At 35.2% G+C, this 14,688-nt stretch overlaps 1 protein-coding gene across 2 annotated transcripts in view; it reads right to left on the minus strand.

The window, feature by feature from the left end:
• The window catches only part of LOC121974931 (NAD-capped RNA hydrolase DXO1-like), a 52,370-nt gene extending 44,523 nt beyond the window's left edge, over window positions 1-7,847 (minus strand). For both annotated transcript variants that reach the window (XM_042526220.1, XM_042526219.1), the window contains exons 1-4: window positions 7,387-7,847; window positions 1,919-2,163; window positions 1,756-1,821; window positions 1,545-1,623 (exon numbers count right to left, since the gene is read on the minus strand). In XM_042526220.1, the coding sequence (XP_042382154.1) occupies window positions 1,545-1,623; window positions 1,756-1,821; window positions 1,919-2,163; window positions 7,387-7,744 (748 nt within the window). In that variant the 5' untranslated portion in view covers window positions 7,745-7,847. The remainder of the gene's footprint in view (window positions 1-1,544; window positions 1,624-1,755; window positions 1,822-1,918; window positions 2,164-7,386) is intronic.
• Window positions 7,848-14,688: the final 6,841 nt, after the last annotated feature.

The raw sequence follows: 14,688 nt of genomic DNA on the forward strand, positions 1-14,688 counted from the left end.
TACTTACCAATTTATGCTTTCTTTTTTCTTGGCCTTTATTTTTGCAAGAAAGGATTGATTTTGGAGTCCTAGTTGGTTTAAGTCACTTTATAGAGTTGCTTAGAGATCCTTAACTCGAGTTGCTAGACATCAAGTTGGATTTTACTTGTTATAGTTATCATTTAGTTCTTTTGTTATTTTGTTATTCTATATGCTCACTATACTCTTTTTAATGAAAAAAATAAATGTATGTATTTATTTTCGTTGAGCCCCACCTATTTATCTTAAGTTATTTATTGTTGTTAGTTTTTTATTACCTTTTATTATATTGTCATTAAGTGGAGTTCCTTCTGATAGAGTGGAATGATACCCTCAAATCATGACATGCTTTTTAAAACTTTATTGAAGAATTTGTGATTTATGTTTCCAATTAATGTTTTATAAGATATGTTCGTGGTGTTACACTAAAAGACACATTAACACAACTTTACCCTCTATGGTGACACATTAACAGAAACTTTACCCTTCATAATGACTCACTAGGACAACACAATCACTCAAAAATATTTATTCTCCACAAATATATAAGATGGAGGAAATGGGCAAAAATAGAAAAGCAAACTTCTTAACAAAGTAGGGACAAGCTTCCATAGAAAAAGAAGCTATCAATGAATTAAAAAATTAACAAGTCTACTTCTGCTTAAAGACGGGTTTAATTTTTCTCCTAACAAGACATACTTATCAACTACATGGTAACTGAAATGTTCTAAAGTTACCTCATAGAAAAAATCTCCTTACTCAAATCAAATGAACTTCCATTCAAAGATACTTTGATCTTTCTAAATGTAAAGTAGAAATATGCCCCAACATATTCATTTATTTACCATCTTGATCCCAGTGAATATGAGCAATCCTACGATAGTACAAATGAAAAAATCCATCGCAAAAAAAATCTGCATATCATGTGAACCATATCCCTCCTTTTCACTCGATATGATATATGGGAACACAAAATCTAGGCAAGAGTTTCAGAAAAATAATTTCTAATTAGAGAAGAATAAGCATCCATATTGCATTTACCATCTTGGACAATTACACGATGTTATACTAGCTCACAAATAAGCATTAACATCAGCACGAGAATATATCAAAGAAGAATTCCTTAAGATTCTAGAACAGCACCATAATAATTAGGTACCAAAAAAATCCAGAAAGGTGGTAAGGTCATTTGATGCACAAAATCCAAAAAATAAAATAAAATATGATCAATGTGCAAATCAGAAAGATGGCTGTTAATATTAGATCATTAGAAAAAGGAGTTAAGTTCCACCTAAAAGGAAAGCAGATAATATTTTGACATAAAATATGAAAAGGTAAGAGTTACTTGTGAACAAATTAATCTTCACCGCCAAATGAACATGTAAAGCTTAAGAAACATATGATCTTTGAACTTATCAATATGTAGCACATGTGATTTACAGATTGCTTTTAGAAAGATACTCAGCATGTATAATCCATTCTTTAATTTATTTTCTACTAAATTTTTTCTTTTAGTTGTCTCATACCTCTTTTTTCAATAAAGGACTCAAAACCTCTGTTAAGATCAGCTCCAACATCCTCACAAATAGTGCGTTTGAAGAGTCTCTAATCATGCAAAAAGAAGAGAAAATGTATTAAATGAAAAATGATGAAGACAGAAGCCACTGGTAGGCTAGATAAACCATCAAGAAGAAAGGAAAATGTTGAATATAGTTTGCATGATGTCAAGACTCTAACCAAACTTCGATCATCAAAATAGACTTCTCCGCCTTCAGCCCGACTATAACATGCTATCTCAGAAGGCTTTTGGTAAATTTTCCACATCAAAGGAGGGTATTAGTCAACTTACTAATATGGAAGAACAAAGAAAGCAAACAAAAAACCAAATAACAATAATTACCTCCTGAAATTGAATGGCTTTTCTAGACAAAGTTTCTTCACTTTTTGTGAGCTTCATGTCAGACACCAAGTTTTCATTGTCACGGCCATTTGCATGTGCAAACTTTGGACCAAAACCATAATTCTGCCTTTGTGAATAAGGTCCTGGCCGTGGAAGAAGAGGAGGACCTCTGGAATTATGCCCAGATTGCCATCGGCCTCTTCCAAAATTACCTCTGTTCTGATTATTCTGAAGTGGAGGCAAAACTGTCATAGATTAAAAAAAAAAATACAACATTAGAGGAAAAACACTCGGAAAGTCTCAATCAGTACCCTTGTTTACTATTTTATTTCATTTTAAATTCTTAAAAAAACATTACATAAGTAAAATACAACTTGCGGACAAGGTTGGTCAGGTCACTGTATAATGCATATAGTGGTATCGGTATGCAGCTGGACATGCAATCAATATAATTAAATTATTTAGAATTATCTGTTGATGGAACCTAACTTTATTAATTGTCAGGAACCAAATTTAACCAAACAAAAAAATGTCAATTAAATAGATTAAATCAACCCCTTTATTATTCAAAAGAGAAATGTAAACTCAAGCTCAAATGCTACTCAATAAAAATTATATATATAGTGCTTATGCAAAAAAATCAAAAATTGAGATGCAATATTCAAATCTCATTAGCAATAATAAAAGCAGAATTGTTAGTGAGTTCCTAGTAATCATCATGTTCCTCACTATCTCATCTAAATCAATCTGTAATGTTTCTGGGATATAATAATTTAAAGATTTTTTATTGAGGTAGTTTATTAGTTCTTGAAGCTTTTCGAACTAAAACCAAATTAAAGAAAAACTATATCCATCTTCTGCCCATGTAGTTTGTCCTCGAACACATTAAGATGGATCGAACTGATAAATTAACATGGAACAGTCATATCAATTGAAGATTGAAAGGAAAACAGAAATAAATAACTGCAAATAGTAAAAGAAATCAATTAAAATTGAAAATCTAGCTTTCCATCCCTAAGTATTTAGCAACAATCCATGAAAAGGTTATTGCAAGAAGTACTAACTAGAACTTAGGTAATAGGTGGGAGCCTAGACAGTTAGTATGTGAGATACGATAACTAAATAATAAGTGTTAATTAACAAATTTCCTTATCAAATTTTCTAGAAATTTTTAAGAATTTTTCGAGATTTAAATTGAATTCGTATAACATGTTTAGGGGATGAATCTATTAGGTTTAGCGAAAGTCTGTTTAGAATATCAATTAAATGGGAGTTGATTGACTTAATTAAACCTAAGGTTATATTCGATTAACCTAGGTATAAATAGAAAACCTAACTTTCTCTCCACTCCTCTCACCCGATTTCTTCTCCTCCCTTTCTCTCCCGACACCGACTACTTCCATCCCCTCTCCATCGATGGCACCGATTTGCCTTGCCACCGACTGTCTTTTGGCCGTGAGATAGAAGTCACATGCCCCACCAACACCACCACCCTTTGCTCGAGCCCTAACCCACTAGTTGTCGTTGTTACGAGTGTCATCGCCGTCACCTACTCCACCGGCCACCTGCCTTGGTCTTGGCTACCGAGGTGTCGCTGGAGGGTTGAAATTGGGCCAAGGCACTAACACATCTACCCCTCACACAAGGGGTAGTTGTTGCTGCCATAAGGCAGTCGCCGCCGCTATCACCCCGACTCTGCTACTTTTGCGGGAAACAATAGGTCATCGAAGAAGCGGTGGGTAATGAAATTCCCTTACTCTTTAAGCACAATACATTCGATGTTATGAAACTTATTTCCGTAAATGAAGATGAATCTGATAGTGATTTAGGAAGGGGTTGACCGATTCGTTGATGGTTTAGAATGTCAATCGATTGAATTATCATGCTAATCGAATGAGCATAAGGCTAGAGAATCCAAATTGTTGATTTGGGTTTGATTGATTTATATGGTATTGACTGTGAATATGAATTGGAAGAGGAAACGAGAGGATTGATCTATTAACTGATTGAGCATAGGTTGACATAATTAGCTTCTTCTAATCGATTTAAGATTTAAGTTTTTGTTATCCGATCTACGGTCGATCTAGGTTTTGACTGTGCTAATTGTTGCAGGTTTGTGATTTGTGACAGGAGCTTAGATCAGAGAACGTTTAGCACAATCTACGTTTGAGGTAAGTATTTCTTCCTTAACTTCAGTAGTTCATTGGCCTTAGTGCATGGATATAATTGATGGATTAGATTACTTTATCTTGACTATACTCATATTTTTTTACTTGAGCTTGATACTTACCTTGATCTTAGAGATGATATGATTATTATCTATGCAATCTCGTCTTTGGATATTCTTACTTTATAGTGTACACATGTGTATGGTGTGTACTATAGAGTTATTATGCTAATTATTCATATGTTGTAGGATACACACGTGTATGGTGTGTGCTATAAGAGTTTATCATGCTGATTATTCATATGTTGTAGGGTACACACGTGTATGGTGTGTGCTATATAAGTTATCATGTTGACTATTTATATGTTATAGTTGTACACACGCGTATGGTATGTACCATAGGAGTTAGCATGTTGATCATTCATATGCATGTAGTGTGTACATGTGTATGATATGCACTATAGGGGTTATCTTATTTGACTGCCTATACTCTGTAGTGTATACACAAGTGTGGTGTGTACTATAGGTGTTACTATTACTATGCATGATGTTTAGTTGGCACCTGCTGGATCTTTTCATACATATAGATATATGTAAAAGTTAGATCATGTTTCTGGATACACCAATGTTTATCATACTAGGTATAATTGTGTATCATTGCATAAAGTTCATATACTCATGTTGATGTAGTTGTTTACTATATAAATAACACTGTATTATTTCGTTGTATATATATCCTGTCAACTAAGTCTCCTACGAGTGGTTGATGATTATGTCTCCACTACGATGTTGAGAGAGTTGACAGTGACCAATTTATTTTGTCAACTTAGTCTCCTATGAGTGGTTGACGATTATGTCCCCACTACGATGTTGAAAGAGTTAACAGTGACTAGTATATCCTGTCAACTAAGTCTCCTACGAGTGATTGACGATTATATCCCCACTACGATGTTGAGAGAGTTGACAGTGACCAATATATCCCATCAACTAAGTCTCCTACGAGTGGTTGACAATTATCCCCCCATGATGTTGAGAGAGTTGACAGTGATTATGATATGTTTGTTGTATTGTTATCCTTGAGTTGTTATACCCTTGGCTGCCCATGGGATATCCGTGGTAAAGTGATCTCCCGCAGCCCGTAACTAGATAACTACATCTTATCTGTCTACGGGTTATCTCAGATAGAGTGATCTCCAAGCAGGGACCTGACATTTCGGATTGCCCTCAGGTTATCTGTGGTAGAGTGATCTCTGACTAGTGGTGAAGCTTGTGGTGAAGCTTGCTCCCACATATGATGGTTTGCTTGAGGTGGAGCGTTACTCCTACACATGATGATATTTCTGGTGGTGGAGCTTTGCTCCCACACCATGTTGATCATTATTTGGCTCTACTCATGGTATTATTTGCAGTTGAGTAGATTGCTTATGTTGTAGATGCATGTTGTATATATTTGATATATGATTGTTGCATGTGCTTGACATTATCATTCATGTTTATGCCATCATATGTTGCTCATTAGTACGAGTAGATATATTGCAGATCTCCATCAGTATGTCATATTTGTTAGACTGATTCTAATATGTGCATTCATTATATTGATTATGGTTGTGTACATATTTCTTACTTGTGAGACTATACACTTTGATCTCAATATCCTTACATGTGCTTTATTTGACAATGCACTATCATTGTTAATTATCCGCTGAGTCATTTGGACTCACTACCTTATTTTACCTTATTTTCCTCATGTAGCAAATAGATGATTATGGAGTCGCTTGGAGGATCCTGGCTGCTAGTCTCACGTCACACATCATTTTGTTTCTTTAATGCTATTTCTTACTGCTCTACTTGCATTTTGTTTTTCGGACTCGGTATGTAATAAATTTGCCTTGCTTTTGGATTTTAGCCTTATGACTACTTTTACTCAATTATGTGTCATTGTTGTGTTAAGCCATGTCGGTATGTAGTGAATTTATTCAGTCTATTATCTTACATGGTTTGTGTTTGTACCAGCCATGTAGGCGGTGTATTATTATTATCTTCAATTGTGTTAGTTTCCAGCCATGTAGGTTGTATTATGTTGTGGTTATTTCCAGCCATGTGGGCTATATTATGCTTTGTTATTCTAGCCGAGTGGGTTGTTATCCTGTTACATCAAATATTTTCACAATGGGATATCGTTCGTTCTGTCAGACATGTATACCTGTGGGACACAGTATCAAAATAATATTAAAATTAAAAAAAAAAAGAAATAAATTAAATTACGATCAACTAATATTAATATACCAATATATGCACAAATATATCACGACAATCAATTTTATAATCAGAAATAAATAAGTCATAATTGATAAATAAGTAGTAGCCACATTATCAAAATATTATATATTTCACATTCCAGCCAAAAGAACAAAAAAACATAACAAAGCATAAAATTCCATAATTCATATTATAAATCGCAATTGTAAGAACCTGGATAACTAAACTCATTATAATTAGTGTCATACTACAATATTAAAATATAGATAAGATAACCAATGTCAAATGATCAAGCAACTTATAAAGATGTCATTTCCTTAGACCGGTCTAGGTCTCTTTTTAAAAGGGTCACCTAATAGGAACCGCCTAACTACTAGGCACAACAGTCCCTTGGCAAATCCACCTAGACAGTCACTTAGGCTGCTTTTTAGACTATATAGCGATAACACTAGATACATTTGCTAAAATTCAAAGCTAATTCTAGGCCTCATCTTAAGTTTCTAGTTCAGATAATTAGGTGAATTTGCATTGGCACAAAATCATTAAAAAGATTAAATTAATTCACATCTTCTATAAAATGACACAAATGGAAGCATTATAACTTAAAAAGAAATTACAGTATCTAATGCATTTAAAATATGTGAAATAGGATAAGTGACCAAATGGTATACCTCAAATTGGTCTTAATACGAGCAAGTTCCATTTACAAAAACATGCCATTTAGAAGAAAATGACATTGCAAATGACCAAATATATGAAATGACATAACAGTTAGAAGAAAACTACATGAAAAATGACCAAATGTAAGAATGTCATATAATCATAAATTAGATGTTGGAAAACAAAATGACTAATATTATAAGAAGATATTAGTTTAAGAAATGGTTTGCACATGTGGTCATTATCAAAATTGGGCATGCAATAATATCTTTGTTATGTCTTTGAATAAACTAGTAATAACAAAGTTGTTACTGCAGCATCCAAGTAGTCAAATCACCAGAAGAAAACTAGTGGACGGATCCTGGAGAAATGATATCCATACCAGGAACTGGAAAAGGACTTCGTGCGAACGTCTTCACGTAAGCTTCATTATCGGGGCCAAATAGATCCAGATCGTCGTCCTCATCATCCTCATGCTCCCCTCCGTATTCTCCTTCCACCTCGACTGGCCTGGCCCTAATGACAGCGGAGTTGCCATCTTCCACCTCGCCGTCACTACTGCTTCTGCTGCTGCTTTCGCTACCACTGCTCGAAGAGGAAGAGGAAGGCGAAGAGGAAGCAGAAGAATCGCCGCTGCCACCGTCCTCCGCCGCCACGGCCGGAGTGTCGTCGTCGACGCCCTCTTCCTCGACTTCGAATTCCTCCCCGAAGACATCGACGTCTTGCTCCGAGAAATCCATGAGAAAGAGGAGAAACAAAGGATCCCTCTGCTCCGACGACGAAAAAGGAAAGGCAAGGGCAAGGGATAGGCGGGCAGTCGGGCACAAGTGCTAAGAGGGTTTTCAGTAGTTTTGTGAGTACAAAAGTTGTGCCATGTCAAAACAGGCCAACAGCCCTGGCATGGCACGGCTTGTGTTGAGTACGGTAGGACAGATCCATATTGGTTCAGGTCTAAACCCATTGAAGTGAAAAATATTTAAAATATAAATTTTATATTTAAAAAAATAAAAAGAAAAACTATTAATTATAATTCAATTTTACTGTCTGGAAAATTAAAATTTCAATATTTACATTATATTTATAATATATCATCACTTTAATATAAAACAAATAATAAATAATTCACTGTTACATTTCATCTCGTGTAAAGATTTTACATCTAAGGGGGTGTTTGATTTGAATATAGGAATGGGAATGGGAATGGAAATGAGTTTGATAGTCGATTGGAATGAAAATGGGTTTAGACATTCTAACAACAATGTTTGGTTTATAAATTTTGATTTAGTATGATTACCAATATTGTTATTTGATTTGTCAAAGGTTTGGAAATACAAATATAATAAATATAATATTCACCCTTAAAATAAATCATAATATTCCTAGTAAGGTGATCAGTATAATAATAATTTATTTTTTTTGAAAAAAAAATTAAATGTCATTAATTTAGTTGTAAACATTATTATAATGGAAAAGGACAATACACTAATGTTAAAATTAAAATAAAATTAGAAAAAAAAATTAAATATTCATTATATAAACAGGACAATTTAGAAGCAAAGAGTTCATGAGCACTTAATATTAACTCAGTTTTTTTATATCTACCAAAGGCTTTGCTAGTGAGCAGTCAAGGACATCACCTATTTAGGATAAACAATATGCAACATGAAATGATAATTAGAAAACACAAAAACGTACAGGCGAGCATGTTTCGACATGAGATCTAGCTTTGCATTGGCCTCTCTATAGTTGAAAGGGAACAAAGAAAACATACTAACAGAATACTACAGCAATTTAATCTAGGTGAGTGCTTTGAAATCATCATTATTTTTTTTTCCATTTTCTTTATATTCTGTTAGCTTCTAGCGCATATGAATCCTAGCTAGTTCATTCTTCTCTTAATTTTTTTCTTTTTATGCTAAGCAAAACAATTCAGAGAAGCAATCTCAGAGTTTTGCTCTTGATGGCCTCTCCCCATACAGTGCAATATCTTTAGCTATGATTGTCTTGAGGTGAAGTCATTGACTGTGACAGCGATAGATCCATTCTATTTTTTGTCACAGCTAACAACAATCTCAATCGGCTATACAAGGCATACAAAAAGGTAATTGTGATGTGAAGTGAACCCACCGAGTAGGAAACAATGCAGGGCAATCAAGAGCTTAAGTAGTCAGTATCTTCATTTACTACTTACTATCCATTCCGAGTTGTCTTTCTATTCCATGCCGCACTAGCAAGTAAATGAAGGGAAAAAATAATGTGAGAAATAAGTAATGAAATGAAATTATATTAACAACTAAATAAAAGAATGAGTAGAGCAATTATGTTTACCAATGTTATCACAGAATTTATGGAAGAATTCTACTATAACTCACATATAAACTTTCCAATCTTGCTACTATAACTCACCCATATCAAGAAATAGAATAACTTTAACTAAACTATCAAGAAAAAGAATCGTCTTACAGTAGCATCCCCTTGTTTAATGCCACACAATTTGATATTCATATATTTAGCAGGGAACAAAAATGATTAATGTCTCCAAAACAACCAAAAAAAACATGTTTCCACAAAATCCATCAATGTTATCACAAAACTCAGCAATGTTATCACAAAACTCAGCATAACAATCATGGAACGCAAGTAGTCTTCACAAAATTCTGCTTTATTATCTACATATTTGAGGAGGGAATGAGCAGGCTAACCATATAGTTCCTTCGCAACTCTAAAGGAAGATTGAATGACACATCAATCTTGTCCTTATCTGCAGTGAATATATTAGTTGTTTTGAATACATCACCACTAAGAAGACTAAGGTTCATTAGCTCAGCAATCACATCTTTCATTCTTTCTGAAGTCATTTTTTCTTACAAATTTTCTTCTGCCATGACATTTGCAATGGTTACAAAATTTGCATTAAAACCATCCACAAAAGTGTGAAATCCATTGTTCATGTCTTGTAGTTGTGTCCCAATATCCAAGTGTGTTGTTGGTTTTTTTTCTTTGCAACTTTATCTCGAGTTGTTAATGGTTGTTTTCGTTTTGTCGCTAACTTTATTACATAAGTGTTTTGTGAAGCAGTGGGGGTTGATTCTGATTCAAAATGCACATTATTGTCTTCTTCATACTCATTTGAAGAAGGATAGAATACCCCCACTTTCATCATTTTGATCAACTTCTAAATTGTAAATAACATCTGCATACCCTTGAACAACAGCACCAATAGCTCTATCTCTTCCATAAACTAATTCAAGTTGATTTAAATATGAAAAATTGAAGTCTCACATTCCTTTTGCCTCTTTGTGAGTCTACAAAATATAAAATATATATGATTGAAAAAAGCTTAAGAAAATATGAAATGAAAGATTTGAGAGAGTAAAAAATTTCGGACACTAATATATAAAATTACCTGACAGTAGCTATCAAACCATTACTTTTCACATGCTATTTTTTTCTCCACGTCATTCCATTGACATCCACTTTGCGTACACATGTCATTAATAATATGAAATCTTGTCTTTAACCACTTGATTTTGGATTCAAGATGAGGTGTAACTTGTTTTGTAAAAGTAGGGATCTTGCTTAGGTGGTCGGTGACCGTGAAACTCATTTAGATGGTACCGTTGCCCTCAAAAAGGAGCTAAAAATCCATCCGCATTACAATATCCAGAATCCACCAAATAATAACAACCTTCAAGAACACAAAAAAATATTTCGCATTAATTATGAATTTGAATGAAGTTTTATATTGAAAAGCTAACTAACTAGTGCAAGACCAATTGTACCTTGAGAAACTTTAAGACCATTAGACCTAATCATAGCATATCTAATCACACGACCATCATGCGCAGAACCCTCCCATCCAGGTAAACATATATAAATTGCATGTTTGGACAGCAAACACCCAAAACATTTGAAGCTATATTTGCTTTTCTAGTGCGATATCGAGGTTTTTGATCAGAAGGAGGTGTGACTTTGATTAATGTACCATCCAAAGCACCTAAACAATCTTGTCATTTAAATATTTTGAAAAAATAATAAATAAGATGGTTTTTTTATTTCCAATAAGTTATAATTTTAATAAATACAAATGCAAAGTACCTTGAAACACCGCCAATGATCGTCTTGATAATCTTCAGTAATATGAACTAATTTTTTAAGTAAAATGGAATGCAATTTCAAGATTTCTAGAAGGCAACTATTAAAATGACGACTGATAGTTTCTCCACTTCGTAAAAATAATAGACTCATTGTCCTATTTTTTTGTGGTGAGCCAAAACATACACAAAAATAGAAACTACTTCTTGTAGAGACATATTTTTGGTGTCTTTTAAATCTCCAATATCTCTTACCATGTCACATAATATTCCAAAAGTGCATCTATCCATTTGAAGATCGCTAATACAAGCAGTATCAAAGTCTTGAGTGAGTCTAAACACCCAATTCATTCTCTCAAGTGTTTTCTCTTTTTTGGTTTTAAGTAGAGGCCTCATAATATACAAATGTAGCAACAACAATCGGTACCACATAACATATACAATACTGAACACGTTCACCATTGATGCTATAATCCGAATATTTTTGAATGATTTTGCGTCTTCTACTAGCAATAGGAATACGGGTCATTATCTTCTACATAGCAATAAAGAGAAATTAATAGTTACATACAAAATAAGAAAACTCACTTAATTCTAATTTCACTCATCTTGAGTAATGAATCATAGGTAATGAATCAAGAATTCAAAAAAAATCCAAGAAGGATAGTTTCTGGGAAGATTTAAACCCTAAGAAAAGCATAAGCTTAAGTACACCTAAACTAGATCAATTTTGTGAAGACTATTTCAAATCAACAATGGATCTAGAATCAGGAAGGAACATAGAAGAAGACATGATTTTCTATAGTTCAGGAGTAACTGATACAAAAAGGCCTATATAGAAATATCATTGGAAATATAGAACAAAATTGTAATTTGCCTAATGTGTAACGACCCGCCTTCTACTGACTAGGCTGTGAGGTCGATCGCTACATTATGCTGTGCTAAATTACTATTGCGGAAATCTGGATTGATTAAAATTTTACTAAACTGATTACTGTAAAATCTGAACTTAATATTCTAGATGTACCTAGGAGTTGTACACATGCTAGGGAAGATAATTTATGCCTCTCGGATGTCCTGCTAGCTGTAATCAGGCATTTCAATCGATCCATGAATCGATTGGGCTGTCGGATCGATCCAAGGTTTCTCAAGCGATTTCCAGCGCGCAGAACTCCGGATCGGTCGGTGGACCGATCCACAAGCTATCTTGCTTCAGTATGCGGTGGATCGGTCTGCCGATCCAGAGTACACCGATCGGTCGGTGCGATCGATTAACTCACCGATCGGTCGACCGATCGGTGAGCTTCGTACTCTCGCTAACTCTGCATTCACGATCGGTCGGTGGCCGACCGATCCCCCACTTCGATCGATCAGATCGATCGTGTTCGATTCGAATCGAACCGGTTCGACTTGTTCGTGCCAAAATCTCACACAACAATTATATAATGCATGGAAAACGTTCTAATATCTATCAACTAGCATTCTAACATGATATAGTGCGAGGTTTATTAATTTATAGCATTTAAGCCACTAGAAATGCATAAAGGTATCTTAAGAAAAGAAACTAAGTTCTTAATTTGCTAAACTCCCTAAGGATCTTCGTTCCAGGTTCCTGCCACACACACCATCTCTGCATTGACCTCCAGCTTCCTCTGCTAGTCCATCTTCCCTTTACCTTTATCTGCAGTATAAGGGAAAATAGTATCTGTAAGCTTTAAGCTTAGTAAGAAACCAACTACCTCACTAAAACATGCAACGATGCAAACATGTTTTTAAAGAATGCTATTTAAAAACATGCACTGAATTTGTTAAAGCATGGCATACTGAAGTTACATGGCATAAATACTGAAACATGGCATGCATAATAAAATCTAAGCATGGAGCTATTTCATGGTATCAACTAGGAGAACTAAACTGAGCTAACACTATATTCACATAACTAGATTACGAGTTTGAAAGCTATTATCATAATAAGTGAAAATAGTAATCATGTTGCTGTTTGGGCCTGGCAAGCGCGCATCCCTAGCTAGACCCGGGTTTGCAAGTCCCGCATTTAGTAGAGTTTACTAGGTTATCTAAACCTAGGGACCGACTATGGGAGCCCAGCCCAATGGATATCTAATCCTGTACAGTGCCCCTACTGAAAATAAAATATTGAATCATAGCTAATTAATTTATCTTGCTTTTACTAGGTTATCTGAACCTAGAGGCGACTGTGGGTGCCCACCCATTGGACCGTAGCCCCATATAAGCTGTAGCAAGACTAACTAAACTATTTAAATGCTTCTATTGCATTTACTGAGCTATTAGAAATGTCCACCGTAGCATTTTACTGAGCTAAGCATTTTATCGAACACTTGGTGTGCTCCAACTCTCCACTCTATTAGGGAGACCACCTCTAGGCACCCGACAACGTCTAGAATCTCCAACTGAAAAGAGAAAATGTGTCTGGCCCATCTAGAGGTGCTCAACTAGATCCCTAAACCTGAAAAGGAGGGTTGAATACACCCTATGCGTCGAAAAGTCTACATATGGCTAATTTAAAAACATTCAATCGTACGAAAAGCTACTTATACTGCAGGTGAGGGGTTTCTTACCTCCTATTCGAAGTTTCTTACGATTCTAATCGCTAGATTTCCGGAGGAGACGATCCTTTCGACGATCTTCTCGCGTCTAAGCATTCCTCTCGCGAAGGGGAACGTCCTCGTGTCGGAGATGTCGCCGGAAGGTGTCCTTGAAGCCCTAGGAAAGGAACCCTAGGTTTCTCCTTGTGGTTGGCGCCGAGAGAAGGAGAGGGAAGGGGGCGGCGTGGCTAGGGTGAGGAGAAGGAAAAGTCACGTTAAAAAAAATAACTCTTCACCTATTAAATTCCCTATTTATATTAAGTGGGTAATTCTAGCCCAACTCTAATACAAATTTAATTGCCTCCCTTTCCTTTCAGCACGGCCCTGCTGGGTTCAATTGGTTACTAACATTATCCGTAAACCGTAGGTCTCGGGTTCAATTCCCGCTTAGGCCGTTTTCATTTTCTATTTATTTTTGCTACTTCCGTTACTCTAAAAATTCTGTAAAGATATCCTAAAATTCCAGAAAAATCATAGAATATTTCTAAAATAGTTTTGAGAATTTTCGGGCGTTACATAATGCGAACCCATCTTCTTTTCAGTTTTTCTACCACAATGACTTAAAGATTCAGATGCTAGTATGATTGCCTTAATTAGTTCATCTTGGTACAAAAATTCAGAAGTAACTTGGGACAAGAAATATAAACTACATGTAAGGAATGATTAAATTTGAGTTCTGTTGACAAATATGTATAAAGAATCAAGAATTTTAAAAAAAATAGTGAAATAAATAGCAAGCGATTCATCAGAGGGTTTAGGATTAAGGATTATCTGGTTGCTGTGGAGTGCGGCGATAAGGGAGGAAGATGAAGTTGGAGTCGAAGAGGAGGCGACGGCGGACGCACTCGAAGAGCCTACAATGAGTTGCGCTGAAGAGGACGTTGTTATCACATGAAGTCGGGGGCGCTATTGTCACGGGGTTCTCGCATGAGGTCGGGGATGGTGTTGTCGCACGAAGTCAGGTTA

The sequence above is a fragment of the Zingiber officinale genome, chromosome 4B (assembly GCF_018446385.1).
Source record: "Zingiber officinale cultivar Zhangliang chromosome 4B, Zo_v1.1, whole genome shotgun sequence".
In the NCBI taxonomy this organism is placed as follows: Eukaryota; Viridiplantae; Streptophyta; class Magnoliopsida; order Zingiberales; family Zingiberaceae; genus Zingiber; species Zingiber officinale.